General features: G+C 38.4%; 1 protein-coding gene and 1 long non-coding RNA gene across 3 annotated transcripts in view; one reads left to right on the forward strand and one right to left on the reverse strand.

Annotated features, from left to right (window-relative positions):
• LOC105515401 (chromosome unknown open reading frame, human C3orf67) overlaps positions 1–22,791 on the forward strand; it is a 317,628-nt gene that overhangs the window by 145,037 nt on the left and 149,800 nt on the right. For both annotated transcript variants that reach the window (XM_011947206.1, XM_011947205.1), the window contains exon 6: positions 427–583. In XM_011947206.1, coding sequence (XP_011802596.1) covers positions 427–583 — 157 coding nt within the window. The remainder of the gene's footprint in view (positions 1–426; positions 584–22,791) is intronic.
• LOC105515400 overlaps positions 1–22,791 on the reverse strand; it is a 208,821-nt gene that overhangs the window by 113,458 nt on the left and 72,572 nt on the right. The gene's annotated exons all lie outside the window — the stretch shown is intronic.

The raw sequence follows: 22,791 nt of genomic DNA on the forward strand, positions 1-22,791 counted from the left end.
ATCCATGCCTTTTTCAACAAATATGAGTGGCTAATTGTAATCAAATGAGTCCCCTTGAAGGAACAATTGGCTACTTATCTCTGATTTTCAAGATGTAAGTGATCTAACACACCTGCAGTTAGCTTCTGCTGGCATGCTTGCCTACAGATAGAGAGTTCTTTCCCAAAGTTGTCATAGTGTTGTCTCATGATGGGAATTCTGTAGTCTGATGACCAATGTATAATTTAGAATTATGGTGATTTCTTTGGAAAGATCAGGTCCATTTTTAAGCCAAAACAGAGATAAATCTACCTAAAGGGGAAAATTAGTTTGGGGCCTGCTGATCAAGATAACTGCCTCAACTCTCTGAATGTCTGCATATAGATGGCTTGTTCATTTATGTGATAATGAAAGGTACTTACTCTTCTTTGTATCTCTCTATTTTAGTGGTGCAATCTATGCATTGACTTGGTGGCATTCACCAGTGAAATATTCAAGGGGGCAGTTTTCCAGTCATTGGACGGAATTGTTGTCTCAGCTAACTGTAAGCTACGGAAGATCTTCACCTTAAAATCAAAGCCTCAAGATACTGCCGATAAAGATGGTATGTTCAGGTTGCTATCAAGATTTTTTAATTCTCTGATGTATTTTTAAAATTAGCCGTACCTTTGGGAGAGTATGAGTTTCTGGTAGCAGTTTGATTTTATGTCTGCTAAAGTAAATTTGTTCACAGTCATGCTGATTTCTTTGTTCTGGATCAAATGTTTATTTTTACTATAGCTGAATGTCACAAAAAATGTATTAATCTTCTCTTTGTGGTCGTTTTCTTTTTTCTTTATGGTAACACTTGCTATCTGTCTTAGGCTCCTTAGTCACAAACAACATAATCCTCTTTGGGTGGTTGAAAAAGAAAATGAATTTGTTTAAGGAAATTAGACAGTTCATAGAATCTCAAGGATATTTAGAGAGTCAGCTTAGAGCCTATAGCCAAGAAGAATCCAGCCTCTACCACAAGACTTATCTAAGAACAACCCCATCCACTTGTCACCCCTACCCACTGCCAGGAGCTACTGCAGCTATACAGAGACTCCATAAGTCACATCATAATGCTGGGCTATAAGTTCCGTAATTTCTGTTACAGTAGCCCCGGAAAGTAGGATGTTTTCTTCCCTGTCACCCTTATCAGAAGTAGATATTTTTTATTCATATTTGTCTCCACTGAAAACGTTTGGTGTGGCTATTTCTGATCTGTGGAGTCTAGGTTGCATGCTACACAAGGGAGGCAGGCAAAGCAATGTCTGATTCCTGACTAAGGAGGCAGGACTCATTGTGTAGGAAAGTCACCAAATTAGGAAGGGTGTGCAAAAGATGTTGGGCATCCAAAAATCTCTGTCCATTATGCTGTCTTATTACTCTGTGTACATTTCAGGAAGTCATTTGGGAGAAATCATATTAATTTTCTAGTGATCAAGTTAAAATGGAAAAAGAGTTGACTTCTTCCTCATATTTCTAGAGAGACTAGAAATATTTACACTAATTGTTCATAATTTGATTTATAAATATACTCTGCAGGTAACTCAGCTCCCTGGAATTCATAAGGTAGCACACCATACTGCTAAGATGGCTTTAAACAACCAAAAGTATTGAAAGAATACTGATGCCTCCTTTTGATTTTCATCTGGGATTATTATTTGTTAAATCAATTCTTCTAGAAGTCCAGGAAGCAGGGCTGCATATAAGATGTCAAAGGTGATTACTTAGAAGTTTCTATCTAGACTTTAGATTAGTGCTCCATCTGGGTGAGTACCTGAGAAATCTTGATGTGGCTCACTCTGTGGAACAGGACACTGTGCCTATAAATTTCATTTGATAATAAGTCACAGCAGTGTATTAACAGCTCTCCAAAGAGATCACACACCACAGTGTGGCTGTTCATCTTATGTACCACTTACAGACTATATGAGAAAGTGAAATATTTCATTTTTTTAAATGGCACCCAGCGAATAAGAAGCCTCAAAATTTTTAGAAATATTTGTGCAGTGTACGTCAGATCATAGAAGGTGAATCATAACCTGATTAATATTTTAAAATAAATGTAAAAAAAAAGTGGATCAAACATAGCAAAGTAAATTCATGTTTCAATCTCCGATCCTTCCTCAAGCCCCACTAAAATTACAAGATAAGAATAAAAAAGGCATAAATCCACCAGAATAAAGAATATAGGAGGGGAGACAATAACAGACTAGAGACATTTGTAAATTTTATAACATTAAGCAATGACTTAGAAGAGCAAAGAAGGCTGAAACCTTTAGACTTATAGAGAGGTTTGCCAAGGAGTTTCAGAGAGGCTCAAGAATTTGCAGCTTTACATACTGGCAAAGGCAGGCTAAGGATGAGGGCTGAAAACAGGGAGATTGGCCAAAATTCTCTATAGGTTGCTATAGGAGGACCCCAGGTTCCTCTTCTAACTCCATATAACCAACCCGCAGGAGATTTAGTCTCTGGAGAAACTGAATCAGAGAGCTTCTGAACATGGGTGCATCAGGCACTTGATATCAAAATTAACAAGAAGGAAATGGATATGGTAGGGAAAATCTATGTTTTTTTTCAGAGTTAAGAAAAGATACTGCATCTATAAAATAAGAATAATGTGTTTTTGTTTTACTTCAATAAACATTTTATTGAGGTGTATTTTAAGTGTTACTATATTATAAATTTTATATATATGTAGAAACATGCAGAACATAAGTGTACAACTTGAGGTCTTACCACAAAGTGAACACATTTCTGTAACCACCACCCAGACCAAGCATTACAAGCATCCTACAAGCCCGCTTATGTCTCCTCCCAATCATCACTTTCTCCCTTCTCCTAAGAGATAACCTCTATACTGCCTTCTAACAGATTAATATTACCTATCTTTTACATTTATAGAAATGGAGTCACATAGTACATATTTCATGTATACTTTCTTGTACTAAACACTGTTTGTGAGATTCATTTATGTTGTGGCACATAACAGTAATTTTCTGATTTTTAGTATTGTATAGTATGCTGTTGAATGGATATACCTTATTTTATTTATCCATTTTCAGTTGTTATGAATAATGGTGTTAGAAGCATTCTTCTATTCTCTTGGGGCATGCATGTAGGCATTTATCTCAGAGCAGAATGAATGCATACTTCAGCATTCTTAATTTCAGTTACTTTATTTTTTGATTCTAGAATTTGCATTTGATTCTTTTTTATGGTTTCCATTCATAAGATGGAGTTCTACATCTTGTTAACAAATTTGTCAAATATGTTAATCAAAGTTACTTTAAAGCATTTAGCTCACAACTCCAATATTTGGATCTATATGTAGGCCTAGTTCTGTTATCTGTTTATTTTTCCCTTGGTCTTGTCTCTTGGTATGCCTAATAAGTTTTGAGTGAATGATGGACATTGGGTATCAAAAACTTAGGAAATATTTTGAGGCTCTAGATGGTGTTTTCTTCCTCTGAAGATATAAAACCAAAAAATAAGAGAAATAAGTGCAAAAGACTGAAAATAGGATGGAAATGCTAACAATATTAGGTATTAGTCCAGGGAGTTTACCATCAGAGTAAAAGGATTCCAGAAAGAGAGACTAGAAGAAACAGAAATGTAAGATTTCCCAAAATTCAAGGACAGATAATTTCAGATTGACATAGCTCATCACATGCCAGAACAACTAATGAAAAAGACTCACCACTGTGAAATTTTAGAACAGGAAAGATAAAGAGAAGATCCTTTAAGCTTCCACAATTGAAAAAAAAATACAATTTATGTACAAAGGATTGGGAATAAGAATGTTATCTAACTTCTTAATAGCAACATTAGATGATACAAGACCTTGAAACTCTACCTTTAAAAATCTGAGGTAAAATTGTTATCAACCGAAAGTTCTGTATACATCCAGTCTATCAATCAAATGATGCCGAATGAAGATACAAGGCCTCAAAAACTTATTTACGTCGTTTCTCAGAAAATATCTCGAAGATATTCTCCACAAAAATGAATGAGTAGGTGAAGAAAAAGAAGTATATAGCAATCAAGAAACAGAAAATTTCATCCAGGAGAAAAGCAAAGAGAGAATCTGCTCCAAAAAAGTCTTAATAGCAAATACATGGAATCAACCCAAATGCCCATCAGTGATAGAATGGATAAAGAAAATGTGGTACACATACACTGGGGAATAATACTATGCAGCCATAAAAAGGAATGAGATCATGCCCTTTTCAGGGACGTGGATGAAGCTGGAAGCCATCATCCTCAGCAAACTAACACAGGAACAGAAAACCAAACACAGCATGAGTGAGAGCTGAACAATGAAAACACATGGACACAGGGAGGGGAATGACACACTGGGGCCTGTTGGGGAGGAGGGGACAAGAGGAGGGAGAACTTCAGGAAAAATAGCTAATGCATGCTGGGCTTAATACTTAGGTGATGAGTTGATAGATGCAACCAACCACCATGGCACATGTTTACCTATGTAACAAATCTACACATCCTGTACATGTACCCCAGAACTTTAAATTAAATTAAGTTTAATTTAATTTAAAACAAAAAAGTAAAGTCTTTAAGAAAATAAAGCAAAGGGATTTCTAGAATTAAGCTCAAAAGAATTCAAAGGAATACTCTTGGACAGCACATCTATAGGCAGACTGTCCAGAGTTTAGCAGAAAAATGGAAACTTTCAGGAGAAAAGTCTCCAGGAAAAAAATGTATCACATAGAGTATGATGTGTTTGAACATGAAGAATAAAATTGATTGTGATGTTGTAGTGCTAATGGAGGATTTAGAAATAATTAATGTTAGAAATGTAGAAAACCTGCAACAAAACAAAACAATAATCAACATCAAGGAAAACAAAAAGTTGTACAAGAGAAGAAATATCATAATATATCATGTAGTTCAGATGTGCACAACTTTTTTTTAAGTAGACTTTTTTTTTAGCAGTTTTAGGCTCACAGCAAAATGAAGCAGACAGTATAGAGTTTTCATCATGTCCCTTGTCCCCACACACGTGCAGCCTTCCCCACTGTGAACATGCATACCAGAATGGTGCATATGTTAACAATTGATGAACCTACATTGAGACATCATTATCATCCAAAGTCTATAGTTTACATTAGAATTCATTATTGGTACTATACGTTCTTTGAGTTCTTGCAAATATGTAAAGACCTGTGTCTAGTACTATAGTATACAGAATAGGTTCACTGCCCTAAAGGTCTTCTGTGCTCCAGCTATTTCTTTATTTCTTCCCCCAGCCCCTGGCAACCACTCATCTTTTAAAATTACCTCCCTAATTTTCCTTCTCCAGAATGTCATAGTTAAAATTTTATATAGTATGTAGCCTTTTCAGATTGGTTTCTTTCACTTAGTAATATGCATTTAAGGTTCCTCCATGTCTGTTAATAGCATCATAGCTCAATTCTTTTTAGCATTGGATAATATTCCATTGTATACATGTACCACAGTTTATTCATCCATTCACCTATTGAAAGACATCTTCATTGCTTCCAGGCTTTTGCAATTATGAATAAAGCTGTTATAAACATTTTTGTGTAGGTTTTTTTGTGGACATACTTTTCAACTCATTTGGATATACCAAGGAATGTGATTGCTGGATTGTGTGGTAACAGCCTGTTTAGTTTTGTAAGAAATTTGCAAGCTGTCTTCCAAAGTGGCTGTATTATATTGCATTTTCCCCAGCAGTGAATACGAGTTCCTGTTCCTCCACATTCTCACCAGCATTTGGTGTTGTCACTGTTTTGGATATTTCACCATTCTATTATGTGTGTAGTATAAACTTTTTAGTATGATCTTAGTAATGTAAAACACTGAATAAGAATTTATCCAAAAATTATGAAAAATCATATTAGAAGGATGAGAGGAGGAAAGGAAAATGGGGTGGTGGCTTAAGAATGGTGAATCCTCTGTTTTTCAAAATTGAGGTCAGAGGTATTATCCAAAACTGATAGGTGAAAAAATGTCAGTACAAGGCTACTATTTATAAGTATGGAAATAAACACTGGAAGATTTAGAAGATGTAACTGAAAGGCTTGAAAATACTTACCTCTGCATTGCAAGACTTTGGGACAAGGGAGGTGTAAGAGCAGCCTTAGGTGAAAGGGTTAACAGTGATTTTTTTCTTATAATTTTGTAGTATCACTGGAGCTTTTAAATAATATAGATGTATTATTATGTTTAAAAATTAATTTTATTAAAAGTGAATGGATAATCTGTAAGGGAGTCTAAGAACAAGCATTGGTGTGATTTCTTTCAGGTGTTTGGAAGGGCTGAAAAGAAACCTTATGAATGTAGCCTCTCAGATTGCCTGAAATGTTCTGAATAGACATGGGGAAGCACACTGTGGTTCAAGGTGCTGTGGCGTATAACCCTGTATTCCTTTCATCTTAGCTGCCAGTACTTCACCTTATACACACCCTATCTTTATGCTTCAGCTTCCTCATCAATAAAATGAGGATAATACTTATTCCTTGATTAGGTAAAACGCTATTATTGTATTTCCAGTGCAAACAAAGTGTGTAAACCAAGTACATCTTAGAAAAGTTAAGTTGGTATTGTAGAGCCTAAGACATGACTTAATGTTCCCACACAGTCCATTGCTGTGATCCTGCAGCAACTTTGGTGGTTTTGTGTGAGTTCTGAACATCTCTGAGCTTTGCTTTCTCATTGATTACTATAAGGTTATTGTAGAGATCCAATTAAATACAAAAGTGGATGTGCATAAATGATAATGCAGTGTGCAGATGTTAAACATTTATCTGTCTTCTATTCACCAGACACCAGGATGATGCAGCCCCTGCTTCCCTGCTCAGGGTCTGGCAAGAAACCTTACATGTAATAGTAGATTAAATCCCAATGGTAACTTCCCTGATGGGCTTACTTAGCAGTAAGAGGAGAGTCTAGAGCACTTGCCCCTTACTTGAGAGAGCCGTTTCGTGAGGCACTTGGATTTCACAGACCTGTCAAGTTAAGAAAACCTTAACTACCATAGGTTGCCGACATATGAATTTGTCAAATTGGAAGATTAAAACACACAAACAAGAAAAACTACAGTTATTCTGATTGTTTCATTAAATGAAAGGACATTTACACACACACACACACTCACGAGGCACAAAGTAAGAAGGTCTTAATTTAGGAATGGAGGCTGACATTTTCACCATAGACTAGTGAAAATGACTTCATGGATTAGTATCTGTCCATAGCTACTGTTTGGGAGATACTGATCTAGGAAATTAACTTTCCAAACTGCATCACTCCATTGCCCAGGCTGTAGTGCAGTGGCGTGATCATGGCTCACTGCAGCCTCAGCCTCCCTGCAGACAGCCTCAAGCTGTCCTCCCACCTCAGCCTCCTGATTAGCTGGGACTACAGGTGTGTACCACTTGCCTAGCTAATTTTTTCTATTTTGGGTAGAGACAGGGCGTCACTATGTTGCCTAGGCTGGTCTTGAATTCCTAGGCTCAAGTGATCCCTCCTTGACCTCCCAAAGTGCTGGGATTACAAGGTGTGAGCCACTGCACCTAGCCCTATACTGCATCTTGAAGGAAAAGTATTAATAATTATTTTCCAACCAATGCAAATAGGAAAATGAGTAGAAAAAGCATTTCAGGCAGAGAAAAGGGCATATATATATATAAAGTCATGGCATCATGAAAGGATCTCATATTCTCAAGGAACAAGTTCAGTATTGTGGCAGGGTGGAAGGTATAATACAATATTGCAACACTAGGCTGCATATTTAGGATGACATAAAGATATAGAGCTCAGTTCCTGTCCTCTGAGTTCTGTGTGTAATTATAGACATTAGAAAAGTTAATACAAGAGTTCGTTATGAAGACAATTACACATAAAAGGACAAAGGATAACATAGTATAGGACAAATTGAGTGTCCTTGGTCAAGGAGGTGGGCAGTAGAAGTGATGCAATGATTATGATAACGATGATGATCGTGGAGATGGTGATGATGATGATTGTGGTGATGATTACAGCATTACTTCTTGATATGACCTAGGCAGAGTTCTAAACACTGATAGATAGGAACTTATTTAATGTTCATAACAACTCTGTGAGATGGGTGTTGCCATTATCCCCATTTTATATATAGGAAAACTGAGGCTTGGAGAGGTCAAGTAATGTGCACAATGTCACACAATTCTTCAGTAGTACAGCCAGTACTTGAACCTTGCAGTAGGGTTCCTAGCTCATATTCCTAGTTATTTCAGTGTACTGTTTCTCATGTGCTGGTAGAAGAGAGATAAATTTAAAAAGGTAAGATACAAGAGATGCCATGGAGTAAGAATGCCAAGATTTGGTGACTGGCTGTGTTGAGGGTGTCTATATTGCAATAAGTAACAGATATCTTTTTGTCTTTATTCTGCAAAGACTGATTAGTCTGTGTTGAGAACTTTATCATAGGAAACTTTTTAACCTATTTCTTAAATTCCACACTGGGATTTCATTTAAAAATATTGTATTAAGTGCTTACTTGAGCTCAGTACTTTATTGTCCTTGGATTGTTTAAACTGCTATCATTTCAGTCTAGAACTTCTGAAACTCACCCAAGTTAGGAGATTTTGCCTAATTCCTTTCTATTGTCTCTTTACACGGTGAGATATAATAGAAAATGAATTTTTTGGAACCTTGCTTCAAGCAATTAATCAGTTTTCACTTTTCCAGAGAAATGACTTTTGCTGGACAAGTAGTAAAGCATACTGATTCTATTTACTTTATTACTTTTATGACTCTTGAGAATACATGAGCTGGCATTTTTAGGCATTTGTATGACTGAATTATTGATTAACTCATATAATTTTTCTGTGTTTAAAATAAAAACCAGAATGCATATGTAGATAGATAAGAGAAAGAGGAGAAAAACAAGGAGAGAAGAACAAGCAATGATAATATCTGTGTAGATTATTAAGTAAAAGGAAGACAGAGGAGAGAAATGAGAAGAGAGAAGATCAAGTTATGATCTGTGAAGCAAGATATGCTACACCAATGATGATGATACAGGTCTCCTGACTCCCCAGTTCAGAGCTCTTTCTCAAATATTCTGTGCTCTATGTTCTGTGTATTCTATGTTCAGAAATGTGAGAGGAGAAAAATTAAAGGTATGATTTCAGACTAAGAGCCCCGGAAGGCATAGACCCTGTATTTTCATGTTTTTGTCTCTAGCAAAAGACCTGGCACTGGTAACTTACCATAAATGTTTGATTAACTAATGAATTAAAAATTGGCTATTTATTTAACTATTCATCTATTCACTCTCTCTGTTCAATGAAACCTTTATTGAGTGTCAAGCAATGTGAAGAAAATTTATTCCTTCAAAGGCCACAGAGAATCTAGAAACACTGACATCTAGCCTTAATAGACTCACTGAACAGGGAGGGGCTTTAGAGGTGCTCTAATCCAATGTCTTAATTAGACAGATAAAGAAAATAAGTCCCATGGAAGTGAGGCATTTTGTGCTGCGGTCACACAAGATGGAATTCAATACCAGGCCTCTGACTGTTCTTTCCTCAACAGTGTACAAGTTTACCTTCACCAATAATCAGAATGATTTTGTGGTTTTAGTATATATTATTAGTTGTAATAATATTTGTTATTCTTATGTTGGGTGTTTCCTCACCTCTATTTTCATCTCCAAATCAGGTGAATGCACATCATACCCAAATCTCATTAGTTTAAGGCTCTATTTCTATACCTTCCTGTAGTGGTGTTGAACTCAAAATGCCCTTTCCTAGCAAATCCCCTCAGGACAAGAAAGGGGGTGTGGTCTTAGTATAGCAGAGGTGCCCAGCAGCCAATAGTAGAACCCACAAAAATGGGTCATGAATATCTGTATACCAAGACTCACAATTATTCTGATTAAAATATCTACTATATTTTAAAATTAAACATTTACAAAATATTATTTATAATAGAACCTCATCTCTCAGAAACTCTAAAAATAACAATTCCATTTACAATAGCATCCAAAATAATTAACTACCTAGGAATAAATGTAATGAAGAAGGAGAAAGTACACTGAAAACTACAAAACATTCCTGCAATGAATTAAAGAAGACCTAAATACATAGAAAGACATCTCACATGCATGGATTGGAAGACTTAATATTGTTAAGATGTCAGTATTACCCAAAGCAATCTACAGATTCAATGCAGTTTCTCTAGAAATTCCAATGGCCTTTTTTGCAGAAATGGAAAAGCTGATCTGAAATTCATGTAGAATAGCAAGGGAACCCAAATAGCCAAAACAATCTTGAAAATAAAGATCAAAGTTGAAGGATTCACACTTCCCAATTGCAAAGCTTACTGCAAAGCTAACCAAAACAATTTGGCTTTGGAATAAGGATTGACATATAGACCAACTGAATAGAACTGGGTCCAGAAACAAACTGATATGGTTTGGCTGTGTCCCCACCCAAATCTCATCTTAAATTGTAGTTCTCGTAATCCCCATGTGTTGTGGGAGAGACCTGGAGAGAGGTAATTGAATCATGGCTGCAGTTACCGTCATGCTGTTCTTGTGATAGTGAGCTCTCATGAGATCTGATTGTTTTACAAGGGGCTTTCCCCTCGTTGGTCAGCACTTCTCTCTCCTGCTGCTTTATGAAGAAGGACATGTTTGCTTCCCCTTCTGCCATGACTGTAAGTTTCCTGAGGCCTTGCCAGCCATACAGAACTGTGAGTCAATTAAACCTCTTTCCTTTATAAATTACCAAGTCTTGGATATTTCTTCATAGCAGCCTGAGAAGGAACTAATACACAAACCATACATTTGATTTCAAAATGGGCTATAAGACCATTTAATAGAGGGAGAATAGTCTCTTCAGCAAATGATTCTGTATATCCACATGCAAAAAAATAAGTTGGACTCCTACCACATATCATATACAAAAATTAACTAAAAATGTTTCCATGATGTAAATATAAGAGCTGAAACTATAAAACTCTTAGGGAAAAAGAGAGGTAAATCTTCATGACCTTGCATTGTCAATAGTATTAGATATGACACCAAAAGCACAGCAACAAAGTTTTTAAAAATAGATAAACTGGACTTCATCAAAATGTAAAACTTTTGTGTATCGAAGAACACTATCAAGAAAGGGAAGAGACAACCTACAGCATGTGAGAAGATATTTGCAAATCGTATATCTGATACGATATGTGTCCTGGTTTATATATGAATACATAGAGAGAAAACATTCTAGTATATTCTAGTACCAAGAATATAGTCAGTCCATCCTCCATATCTGCAGATTCCCCATTCACAGATTTTCAACCAAGTGCACATGAAAAATATTCAGGAAAAAAAAATAAAAATAACAATATAACAATAAAAGTAATAGAAATAAACAGTATGTATAACTATTCCCTAGCATTTTCATTGTATTAGGTATTGTAGGTAATATAGAGACGATTTAAGGTATATTGGAAGATGTGCATAGATTATAATGTAAATACTAAACTGTTTTATATAAGGGACTTGAGCATCTGCAGATTTTGGTATCCATGTAGAGTCCTAGGAACCAATCCTTTGTGGATACCAATGGGATGACTATATAAAGAACTCTTAAAACTCAACAACAAAAAGACAAACAACTCAATTTAAAAATAGTCAAAGGACTTGAATAGACATTTCTTCAAATAAGATATCCAAGTGGTAGACAAACATATGAAAATATGCTCAATATCATTAGCCATTAGGGAAATGCAAGTTCAAATCACAATGAGGTACCACTTAATACCCACTAGGATGGGAATAAGTGTTGGCAAGGTTGTAGAGAAATTGGAATCCCTGTACATTACTGGTAGGAATACAAAATGGTTCACCCACTGTGGGGAAACACTGTGGCAGTTTCCCAGAAAGTGAAATGTAGAATTACCACATAACCCTACAGTTCCATTCCCAGGTATATACCCAAAAGAATGGAAAACAGATATTCAAACAAGTACATGTACATACATGCTCATAGCAGCACAATTCACAGTAGCCAAAATGTGAAAACATCCCAAGTGCTCATCAACAAATGAATGGATTAAAAAATGATGTTGTTTGTATTACAGTGGAGTAGCACTCAGCCATTTGTATGTATTGCAGTGGAATGACATTCAGCCATAAGAAGGAATGCAGTACTGACACATGCTACAATGTAGAGGAACCTCCAAAACATGCTCAGTGAAAGCAGCTAGACAAAAAAAGGTCACATAATGTATGATTCCACTTTTATGGAATATCCAGAATAGGCAAATCCACAGAGACAGAACACAGATCTCTGGCTGCTAGGGACTGGGGACTTGAGAGATTAGGGAGAAACTACTTAATGGGTAAGGGGTTTTATTTTGGAGTGATAGAAATGTCTGAAAGTAGATAGAGGTGGTAGTTACACAACATTGTGAATGTACTAAGTGCCATTGAATAGTTCACTTTGAAATGGTCAATTTTCTGTTAATGTGAATTTCTCTTCAATAAAGCATTTTAAAAAAAAAGTTCTGAAGGCATGATTCATTCAGGATAGCCAAGTTTTAGGTGTAGCCCAGGTTTATTTACCCCTTCAGACATCAAAACCTTTTGTTATTAAAAAAATCACTTAGTAAGATGTAGTGCTTTTTTGTAATGAAATAATTTACATAACACTTACGTAGCACTTGCTGTATACCAGGCACTGTTCTTATCCACTCATTACATTAATCATTACTTAAACCTCATTTAATCATCACAATAGCCCTTTGAGGTAAGTTCTATTTTTGTGTCCATGATTTACAGATAAGGAGAGCAGGGTACATACAACAAGGTAAAGTTATTGTGCCAAGGTCACACAGCTAATAAGTGGTTGAGCCAGAATATGAACCCAGGATGCCTTGCCCCAGAGCCTGTGCTATAATATACTGCTTCTTAATATTTTCCAGCATTGTATAGCAAACTCAGAGAAAATCTGATAATTACATGGCAAATGAATGAGTGAATGAACAAAAAATGAACATACTTTATGGCAATATTTTGGCAGAGAACTTTGTGTTTTATACTTGGCCCTCACTGGTGTTTCAGAGAGGTGAAATTCCATATAACTAAAGCACTGTGCTGGGCACTGCAGGCTATAACCAAATGAATAAGATGAATGTAGATGAGTCTGAGACCAACGAACTATTACAAAATTAGTCATTATTTAAACTACATTAATTAGAAGGAGGTGTATACCAAAATTGATCTGTAAATCTCACTCCTTACAATCCTTAATAAAATGGGGATGATGATTTTTAATGCATACAGTGCTTTACATGTGTGTTAAAAATGATGACTTAATTCTTAGAGCTAGTTAAGATCCTCGTCAAATATATTAAACACCTACAGAATGGATCATTTTATGATGGCTTTATGGCCAAAGAAAGGGGAACAGGGTTGCAAAGTCACTCAAACATTCCAATAATACACTACCTCATATTGGGAGCAAAGACATCAAAAAACCCACCATCTGGTGGTGCTTGGATGCTGCATGAGCTGTCAGCTTCTCATAGCCTTCTCTTTCATGTGCCATTTAGCCATTCTCAACTGGCCATTCCAGCCAACATTATGTGCTTTCAGATTTGTTAGCAAAAGCAGTTTAGATTCAGCTATGTCCTTATCTAGATGTTAGTCAGGCAGTCTGTATGTTTCCATACACAGTCCCTTCCAGAAGATAGAACACATCTGAAAGAACAATGCAGACAGGCCCTGGTCCCTTAATATCTGATTGATTTGTTATTTGCCATCTGGGAGAAAGTTGTAGTATCCAAATAAAATGTGTATGGAGTACTTTTCAGGATATAGCTGAACAAAGACTAACCAAAGGAAAAAAGGGAAAACATAGCAGCTGCATTTAATCTAGTCCAGCCTGTTATTAAGGGGCTTTTGTCCCTAAGGGGATTACTTTGCATCCCCTTTAAACCAGGTGCTAATATATCATTAGGATTCTCCCATCATTCACTTCCAGGCTCGCAATCCTTTGGCAGAACTTTATCTCAGTTCCTAGAATGCACCAGAGTCCTTCTGCCTTCACAGTCTTCGATGATCTATTCCTTTCACCTCACTGATCACTCCCACCCATTTTATCATGCTACCTTCTACTTATCTTATGACTCAGCTTAAATGTCTCTTTTTCACACAAGACTTTCCCTGACACCTTATGCTATTAGATTCCCCCATTATGCTATTTCTTCACCTTGAACTTTTCCTTCAGAGTACTTAGCAAAATTTTAATTAAAGAATTATCTGTGGGGAGAGAGGGCTAGGATGGCTGATTAGAAGCAGCTGTTGTCTGTGGCACTCATGGAGAGGAATGAAAGTGGCAAGTGAATTCAGCACCCTCAACTGAAATATCCAGGTTCTCACATTGCTGACTAGTCAAACAGCTTGACCCACAGAGAATGAAAAAAAGCAGGGTGGGGTGATGGCCCACCCGGGAGTGGCATGAAGCCAAAGGTACCCCCACCCCAGCCAAGGGAAGCGGTGAGTGATTGTGCAGTCCTTCCCAGGAAACCACTCACCTCCCGCGGATCTTTGCAACCAGCAGATTAGGAGATCCCCTCATAAGCCCATGCCACCAGGGTATTGGGTCCAATACACAGAACTGTGTGGAGTCCCAGCAGAGCAGCCACTCAGGCACACACAGAGACCCAGGAGTTTTGCATACTCCACCCCTGGGATTCTCAGCAAGGTGGGAGATCCATCCCTAGGAAAGGAACTGAATCCAGGGAGCCAAGCAGATGTTCTGCAGGCCCCACTTCCACAGTGCCTCATAAATTAAGACCTACTGGCTTGGAATTCCAGCCAGCCAGCAGCAACAGGCGTGAGTCTGCCTGAGAAGGACTGAGTTCCCAGCGGGAGGGGCAGCCACCATCTCTATGGTTTGGGCAACTCAGCCGTTCCAACCTGTCAGCTCTGGAGAGTCCAGATGGTCTGGACAAGGAAGGGTCCCCCACAACACAGCACAGCTGCACTACCAGAAAGCAGCCAGACTGCTTTTTTAAGTGGGTCCCTGATCCTGTTGCTTCTAACTGGATGAGACCTCCCAACAGCGGTCTCCAGCCTCCTCCTACAGGTGCAGTTCAGGCTGGCAACATGTCAGTACCCCCTGGGATAGAGATTCCAGAGGAAGGAGCAGGCTGGTATTTTTGCTGTTTCATGGCCTTCACTGGTGATACCTTGGTATGGGAAAAGCTGAGGCAACTAGGGTCTGGAGCGGACCTCAGAAAACCACAGCAGCCCTATGGAAGAATAGCCTGACTGTTAAAAACAAAGAGAAAACAACAATAATAATGTAAACAAAAAGGACCCCACAAAAATCCAACTCAAAGATGAGCAATCTCAAAGATCAAAGGTAGATAAATCCACAAAGATGAGAAACAATCAACGCAAAAACACTGAAAACTCAAAAAGCCAGAGTTCCTAGTTTCCTCCATATGACAACAACAGCTCTCCAGAATGGCACAAAATGGGGCTGAGGCTAAGATGACTAAACTAACAGAAGTAGGCTTCAGAAGGTGGGTAATAATGAATTTTACTGAGCTAAAGGAGCATGTTGTAACCCAATGCAAAGAAGCTAAGAATCATGATAAAACAATACAGGAGCTGATAGCCAAAATAGCCAGTTTAAGGAGGAACATAACTGAACTGATGGAGCTGAAAACCACAACATGAGAACTTCACAATCCAATCACAAGTATCAATAGCAGGCCAGGTACAGTGGCTCACACCTATAATCTCAGCACTTTGGGAAGCCGAAGCGTGTGGATCACTTGAGCTCAGGAGTTTGAAACCAGACTGGCCAACATAGTGAAACCCTGTCTCTACTAAAAATACAAAAATTAACCAGACATAGTGATGCACTTATGTAGTTCCAGTTACTTGGGAGGCTAAGGCAGGAGAATCACTTGAACCTGGGAGGCAGAGGTTGCTGTGAGATGAGATCACACCACTGCACTGCAGCCTGGGCGACAGAGTAAGACACTGTCTGAAAAAAGAAAAAAAAAGTAACAGAATAGACCAAGTGGAGGAAAGAATCTCAGAGCTTGACGACTATCTCTCTGAAATAAGAAAGGCAGACAAGAATAGAGAAAAAAAAAAGGAATGAACAAAACCTCCAAGAAATATGGGGATTATGGAAAGAGACTGAACTTACAACTGACTGAGGTAACTGAAAGAGACTGGGAGATGGAACCAACTTGGAAAACATACTTCAGGATATCATCCAGGAGAACTTCCCCAACCTAATAAGCCAGGCCAACATTCAAATTCAGGAAATGCAGAGAACTCCAATAAGATACTCCATGAAACAATCAACACCAGGGCACATAATCATCAGATTCTCCAAGGTCAAAATGAAAGAGAAAATGTTAAGGGCAGTCAGAGGGCAAGGCCAGTTCACCTACAAAGGGAAGCCCATCAGACTAACAGCAGACCTCCCAGCAGAAACCCTGCAAGTCAGAAGAGACTGGGGAACAAATTCAACATTCTTAAGAAAAGAATTTCCAACCCAGAATTTCATATCTGGCCAAATTAAGCTTCATAAGTGAAAAGAAATAAGATACTTTTCAGACAAGCAAATGCTGAGGGAATTCATCACCACGAGGCCTGCCTCACAAGCACTTCTGAAGGAAACACTAAATATGGAAAGGAAAGACCATTACCAGCCACTACAAAAACCACACTGAAGTACCTGTGTATCTGAAGTACACAGACCAGTGACACTGTGAAGCAATCACATAAACAAATCTGCAAAATAACCAGCTATCATCATGACAGGATCAAATTCCCATATAACAATACTAACCTTAAATTTAAATGGACTTTGTGTCCCAAATAAAAGACACAATGGCAAGCTGGATAATGAGCCAAGATTCATGGTATGCTGCCTTCAAGAGACCTATCTCATGTGCAAAGACACACACACATAGGCTTAAAATAAAGGAATGGAGGAAAATTTACCAAGCAAATGGAAAACAGAAAAAAGCAGGGGTTGCAATCCTAGTTTCTGGCAAAACAGACTTTAAACCAACAAATATCGAAAAAGACAAAGAAGGGCATTATGTAGTGATAAAGGGTTCAATTCAAGAAGTGCTAACTATCCTAAATATATATGCACCCAATACGGGAGCATGCAGATTCATAAAGCAAGTTCTTAGAGACTTTCAAAGAGACTTAGACTCCCATACAATAATAATGGGAGACTTTAACACCCTGCTGACAATATTAGACAGATCATCAAAGCAAAAAATTCACAAAGATATTTAGGACCTGAACGCAGCTCTGGATCAAGTGGACCTGATAGATATCTACAGAACTCTCCACCCAAAAACAACAGCATATACCTTCTTCTCATCCCCACATGACACTCACTCTAAAATTGATCACATAAATCTGAAGTAAAACACTCCTCAGCAAATGCAGAAGAACTGAAATCATAACAAACAGTCCCTCAGACAACAGCACAACCAAATTAGAATTCAAGATTAAGAAATTCAGTCAAAACTACACAACTACATGGAAATTGAACAACCAGCTCCTGAGTTACTCTTGGGTAAATAATGGAATTAAGGCAGAAATCAGAAAGTTTTTTGAAACTAATGAGAACAAAGAGACAATGTAGCAGAATTTCTGGGATGCAGCTAAAGCACTGTTAAGAGGGAAATTTATAACACTAAATGCCCACATCAAAAAGCTAGAAAGATCACAAGTTAACAAGCTAAATCACAGTGGAAAGAACTAGAGAAACAAGAGCAAACAAACCCCAAAGCTAGCAGGAGACAAGAAATAACCAAGATCAGAGCTGAACTGAAGGAGATAGATACACACAAGATCAGAGCTGAACTGAAGGAGATAGATACACAAAATACCCTTCAAAAAATCAACGAATCCAGAAGCTGGTTTCTTGAAAAAAATTAATAAAGTAGATAGACCACTAGCTAGAGTAATAAAGATGAAAAGAGAAGTGAATCAAATAAACATGAGCAGAAATGATAACCACAGAAATACAAACAACCATCAGAGAATACTATAAACACCTATGCACATAAACTTGAAAATCTAGTAGAAATGGATAAATTCATGGACACATACACCCTCCCAAGAGTGAACCAGGAAGAAACTGAGTCCCTGAATAGACCAATAATGAGTTCTGAAATTGAAGCAGTGATACGGTTTGGCTGTGTCCCCACCTAAATCTCATCTTGAATTCCCACATGTTGTGGGAGGGACCTGGTAGGAGGTAATTGAATCATGGGGGCAAGTTGTTCTTGTGCTGTTCTTGTAACAGCGAATAAGTCTCACAAGATCTGATGGTTTTAAAAAGGGGAGTTTCCCTAGACAAATTCTTTTTGCCTGCTGCCATCCATGTAAGATGTCACTTGCTCCTCCTTGCCTTCCACCATGATTTTGAGGCCCCCCCAGCCATGTGGAACTGTGAGTTCCCCATTAAGCCTCTTTCTTTTGTAAATTGCCCAGTCTCGGGTATGTCTTTATCAGTAGCATGAAAACAGCCTAATACAGTACATTGGTACCAATAGAGTTGGGGCACTGCTGAAAAGATACCTGAAAATGTGGAAGCAACTTTGGAACTAACAGGAATGCCTAGAAGAAGAAACGAAAATGTGGGAAAGTTTAGAGCTTGCTAAACACTTGTTGAATGGCTTTAACCAAAATGCTGATAGCGATATGAACAACAAAGTCCAAGCTGAGGTGGTCTCAGAAGGAAATGAGGAACTTGGGAACTGGAGCAAAGTTGACTTCTGTTATGTTTTAGCAAAGAGACTGGTGGCATTTTGCCCATGCCCTAGAGATTTGTGGAACTTTGACCTTGAGAGAGATGATTTAGGGTATCTGGCAGAAGAAATTTCTAAGCAGCAAAGCATTACAGAGGTGACTTGGGTGCTGTTAAAGGCATTTAGTTTTATAAGGGAAGCAGAACATGAAAGTTCTGAAAAGTTGCAGCCTGACAATGCGATTGAAAAGAAAATCCCATTTTCTGAGGAGAAATTCAAGCCAGCTGGCTGCAGAAATTTGCATAAGTGATGAGGAGCTGAATGTTAGCCCCTAAGACAATGGGGAATATGTCTCTAGGGCATATCAGAGATCTTCTTGGAAGCCCCTCCCATCACAGGCCCTAAGGCCTAGGAGGAAAAAGTGATTTCGTGGGCCAGGACCAGAGTCGCCATGTTGTGTGCAGCCTAGGGACTTGGTGCACTGTGACCCGGCTACTCCAGCCATGGCAACAAGGGGCCAACATGGAGCTTGGGCCGTGGCTTCAGAGAGTGCAAGTCCAAAGCCATGGCAGCTTCCACACAGTGTTGAGCCTGCAAGTGCACAGAGGTCAAGAATTGAGGTTTGGGAACCTCCGCCTTGATTTCAGAGGATATATGGAAATGCCTGGATGCCCAGGCACAAGTTTGTTGCAGGGGCAGGGCCCTCATGAGAACCTCTGCTAGGGCAGTGCAGAAGGGAAATGTGGGATTGGAGCCAGCACACAGACTCCCTACTGGAGCACCACCCAGTGGAGCTGTAAGAAGAGGGCTACCATCCTCCAAAACCACAGAATGGTAGATCCACCAACAACCTGCACTGTGTGCCTGGAAAACTCGCAGACAACGACAGCCCATGAAAGCATCTAGGATGGGGACTATGCCCTGCAGAGCCACAGGGCCAGAGCTGCCAAAGGCCATGGGAACACACCTCTTGCATCAGTGTGTCCTGAATGTGAGACGTGGAGTCAAAGGAGATCATTTTGGATCTTTGAGATTTGACTGCCCTGCTGGATTTTGGACTTGCATGGGGCCTGTAGCTTCTTTGTTTTGGCCAATTTCTCTCATTTGGAATGGCTGTTTTTACTCAGTACCTGTACCCCTGTTGTATCTGGAAAATAACTAACTTGCTTTTGATTTTACAGGCTCATAAGGCAGAAGGGACTTGCCTTGTCTCAGAAAAGACTTTGGACTGTGGTCTTTTTGAGTTAATGCTGAAATGAGTTAAGACTTTGGGGGACTGTTGGGAAGGCATAATTGGTTTTGAAATGTGAGAACATGAGATTTGGGAGGGGCCAAGGGGGTAATGATATGGTTTCACTGTGTCCCTACCCGGATCTCATCTTGAATTCCCAAGTGTTGTGGGAGGGACTCAGTAGGAGGTAATTGCATCATGGGGGCAGGTACTTCCTATGCTGTTCTCATGATAGCAAATAAGTCTCATGAGATCTGATCATTTTAAAAGGGGGAGTTTCCCTGCACAAGCTTTTTTTGCCTGCTGCTATCCTTTTAAAAGATGACTTGCTCCTTTTCCTTCCACCATGATTGTGAGGCCTCTCTAGCCACGTGGAGCTGTGAGTTCTCCATTAAACCTCTTTGTTTTGTCAATTGCCAAGTCTCAGGTATGTCTTTATCAGCAGCATGAAAACAGACTAATGCAGGCTCTAATAAACAGCCTACCAGCCAAAAAAAAAAAAAAAAAAAGCCCAGGAACAGATGGATTCACACCTGGATTCTGCCAGAGGTTAAAAAAAAAGCTGGTACCATTTCTAATAAAACTATTCCAAACCGTTGAAAAGAAGGGACTCCTCCCTAACTCATTCTATGAGGCCATCATTCTGATACCAAAACCTGGCAGATATACAACAAAAAAAGAAAACTTAAGGCCAATATCCTTGATGAACATTGATGCAAAAATCTTCACAAAAATATTGACAAACCAAATCCAGCAGCTTACCAAAAAGCTTGTCTGCCACAATCAAATTGGCTTTATCCCCAGTATGCAAGGTTAGTTCAACATATACAAATCAATAAATGTCATTCATCACATACACAGAACCAAAGACAAAAACCACATGATTATCTTAATAGGTGCAGAAAAGTCGTTTGGTAAAATTCAACATTCCTTCATATTAAAAACTCTCAATAAACTAGGTGTTGAAGAAACACACCTCAAAATAATAAGAACTATATATGACAAACCCACAGCCAGTATCATACTGAATGGGCAAAAGCTGAAAGCATTCCCCTTGGAAACCAGCACAAGACAAGAATGCCCTCTCTCACCACTCCTATGCCATGTAATATTGGAAGTTCTGGCCAGGGCAATCAGGCAAGAGAAAGAAAGGAGTATTCAAATAGGAAGAGAGGAAGTCAAATTATCTTTTTGCAGATGACATGATCCTATATCTAGAAAACTGCATCATCTCAGCCCAAAGCTTTTTAAGCTGATAAGCAACTTCTGCAAAATCTCAGGATACAAAATCAACATGCAAACATTGCTAGCATTCCTATACACCAACAACAGGCAAGCAGAGAGCCAAATCATGAATGAACTCCCATTCACAACTGGCACAAAAAGAATAAAATATCTGGGAATACAACTAACAAGGGAATTGAAGGACCTCTTCAAGGAGGACTACAATCTACTCTCAGAGAAATCAGATGAGACACAAACAAATGGAAAAACATTCCATGCTCGTGGATAGGAAGAATCAATACCATGAAAATGGCCATACTGCCCAAAGTAATTTATAGATTCAATGCTGTTCCCATTAAATTGCCATTGACGTTCTTCACAGAATTAGAAAGAAACTACTTTAAAATTCGTATGGAACCAAAAAAGAGCCTGTATAGCCAAGACAATCTTAAGCAAAAAGAACAAAGCTGGAGGCATCACACTATCCAACTTCAATCTATGCTTCAAGTCTACAATAACCAAAAGAGCATGGTACTGGTACAAAAACAGGCACATAGACCAATGGAAGAGAATAGAGAGCCTAGAAATAAGGCCACACATCTACAGCCATCTGATCTTCAACAAAGCTGACAAAATCAATGAATGGGGGAAAGACTGCCTATTCAATAAATGGTGCTGGGATAACTGGTTAGCCGTATGCATGAGATTGAAGCTGGACTCCTTTCTTAGACCATATACAAAAATCAACTCAAGATGGATTAAAGACTTAAATGTAACACCCAAAACTTAAAACCCTAGAAGAAAATCTGGGCATTCAGGACATAGACACAGGCAAAGATTTGTCTACTCAGGACACAGGCATGTGCAAAGATTTCGTGATGAAAATGCCAAAAGCAATTGCAACAAAAGCATTTCAAAATAGACAAATGGGCTCTGTTAAACTAAAGAGCTTCTGCACAGCAAAAGAAACTATCATCAGAGTGAACAGACAACATAGAGAATGGGAGACTATTTTTGCAACCTATCCATCTGACAAAGGTTCCATATTCAGAGTCTACAAGGAACTTAAGAAATTTACAAGAAAAAAAAACAACCCCATTAAAAAGTGGGCAAAGGACATGAACAGACACTTCTCAAAAGAAGCCATACATGAGCCAACAAACATGAAAAAAAGTTCAATATCACTGATCATTAGAGAAATGCAAATCAAAACCACAGTGAGATACCATCTCACACTAGTCAGAATGGCCACTATTAAAAAGTCAAAAAAAAAAAAATAGATGCTAGTGAGGTTGTGGAGAAAATGGAATCATTTTACACTGTTGATGGAAGTGCAAATTAGTTCATAGTTCATCCATTGTGGAGGACAGCGTGGCGATTCCTCAAAGAACTAGAGGCAGAAATATCATTTGACCCAGCAAACCCATAACTAGGTGTATACCCAAAGGACTATAAATAATTCTACTATAAGGATACTTGCACACATATATTCACTGCAGCACTATTCGCAATAGCAACGACATAGAACGAGATCATGTCCTTTGCAGAGACATGGA

Source organism: Colobus angolensis, unplaced genomic scaffold (genome assembly GCF_000951035.1).
Source record: "Colobus angolensis palliatus isolate OR3802 unplaced genomic scaffold, Cang.pa_1.0 Scaffold26, whole genome shotgun sequence".
NCBI lineage: Eukaryota > Metazoa > Chordata > Mammalia > Primates > Cercopithecidae > Colobus > Colobus angolensis.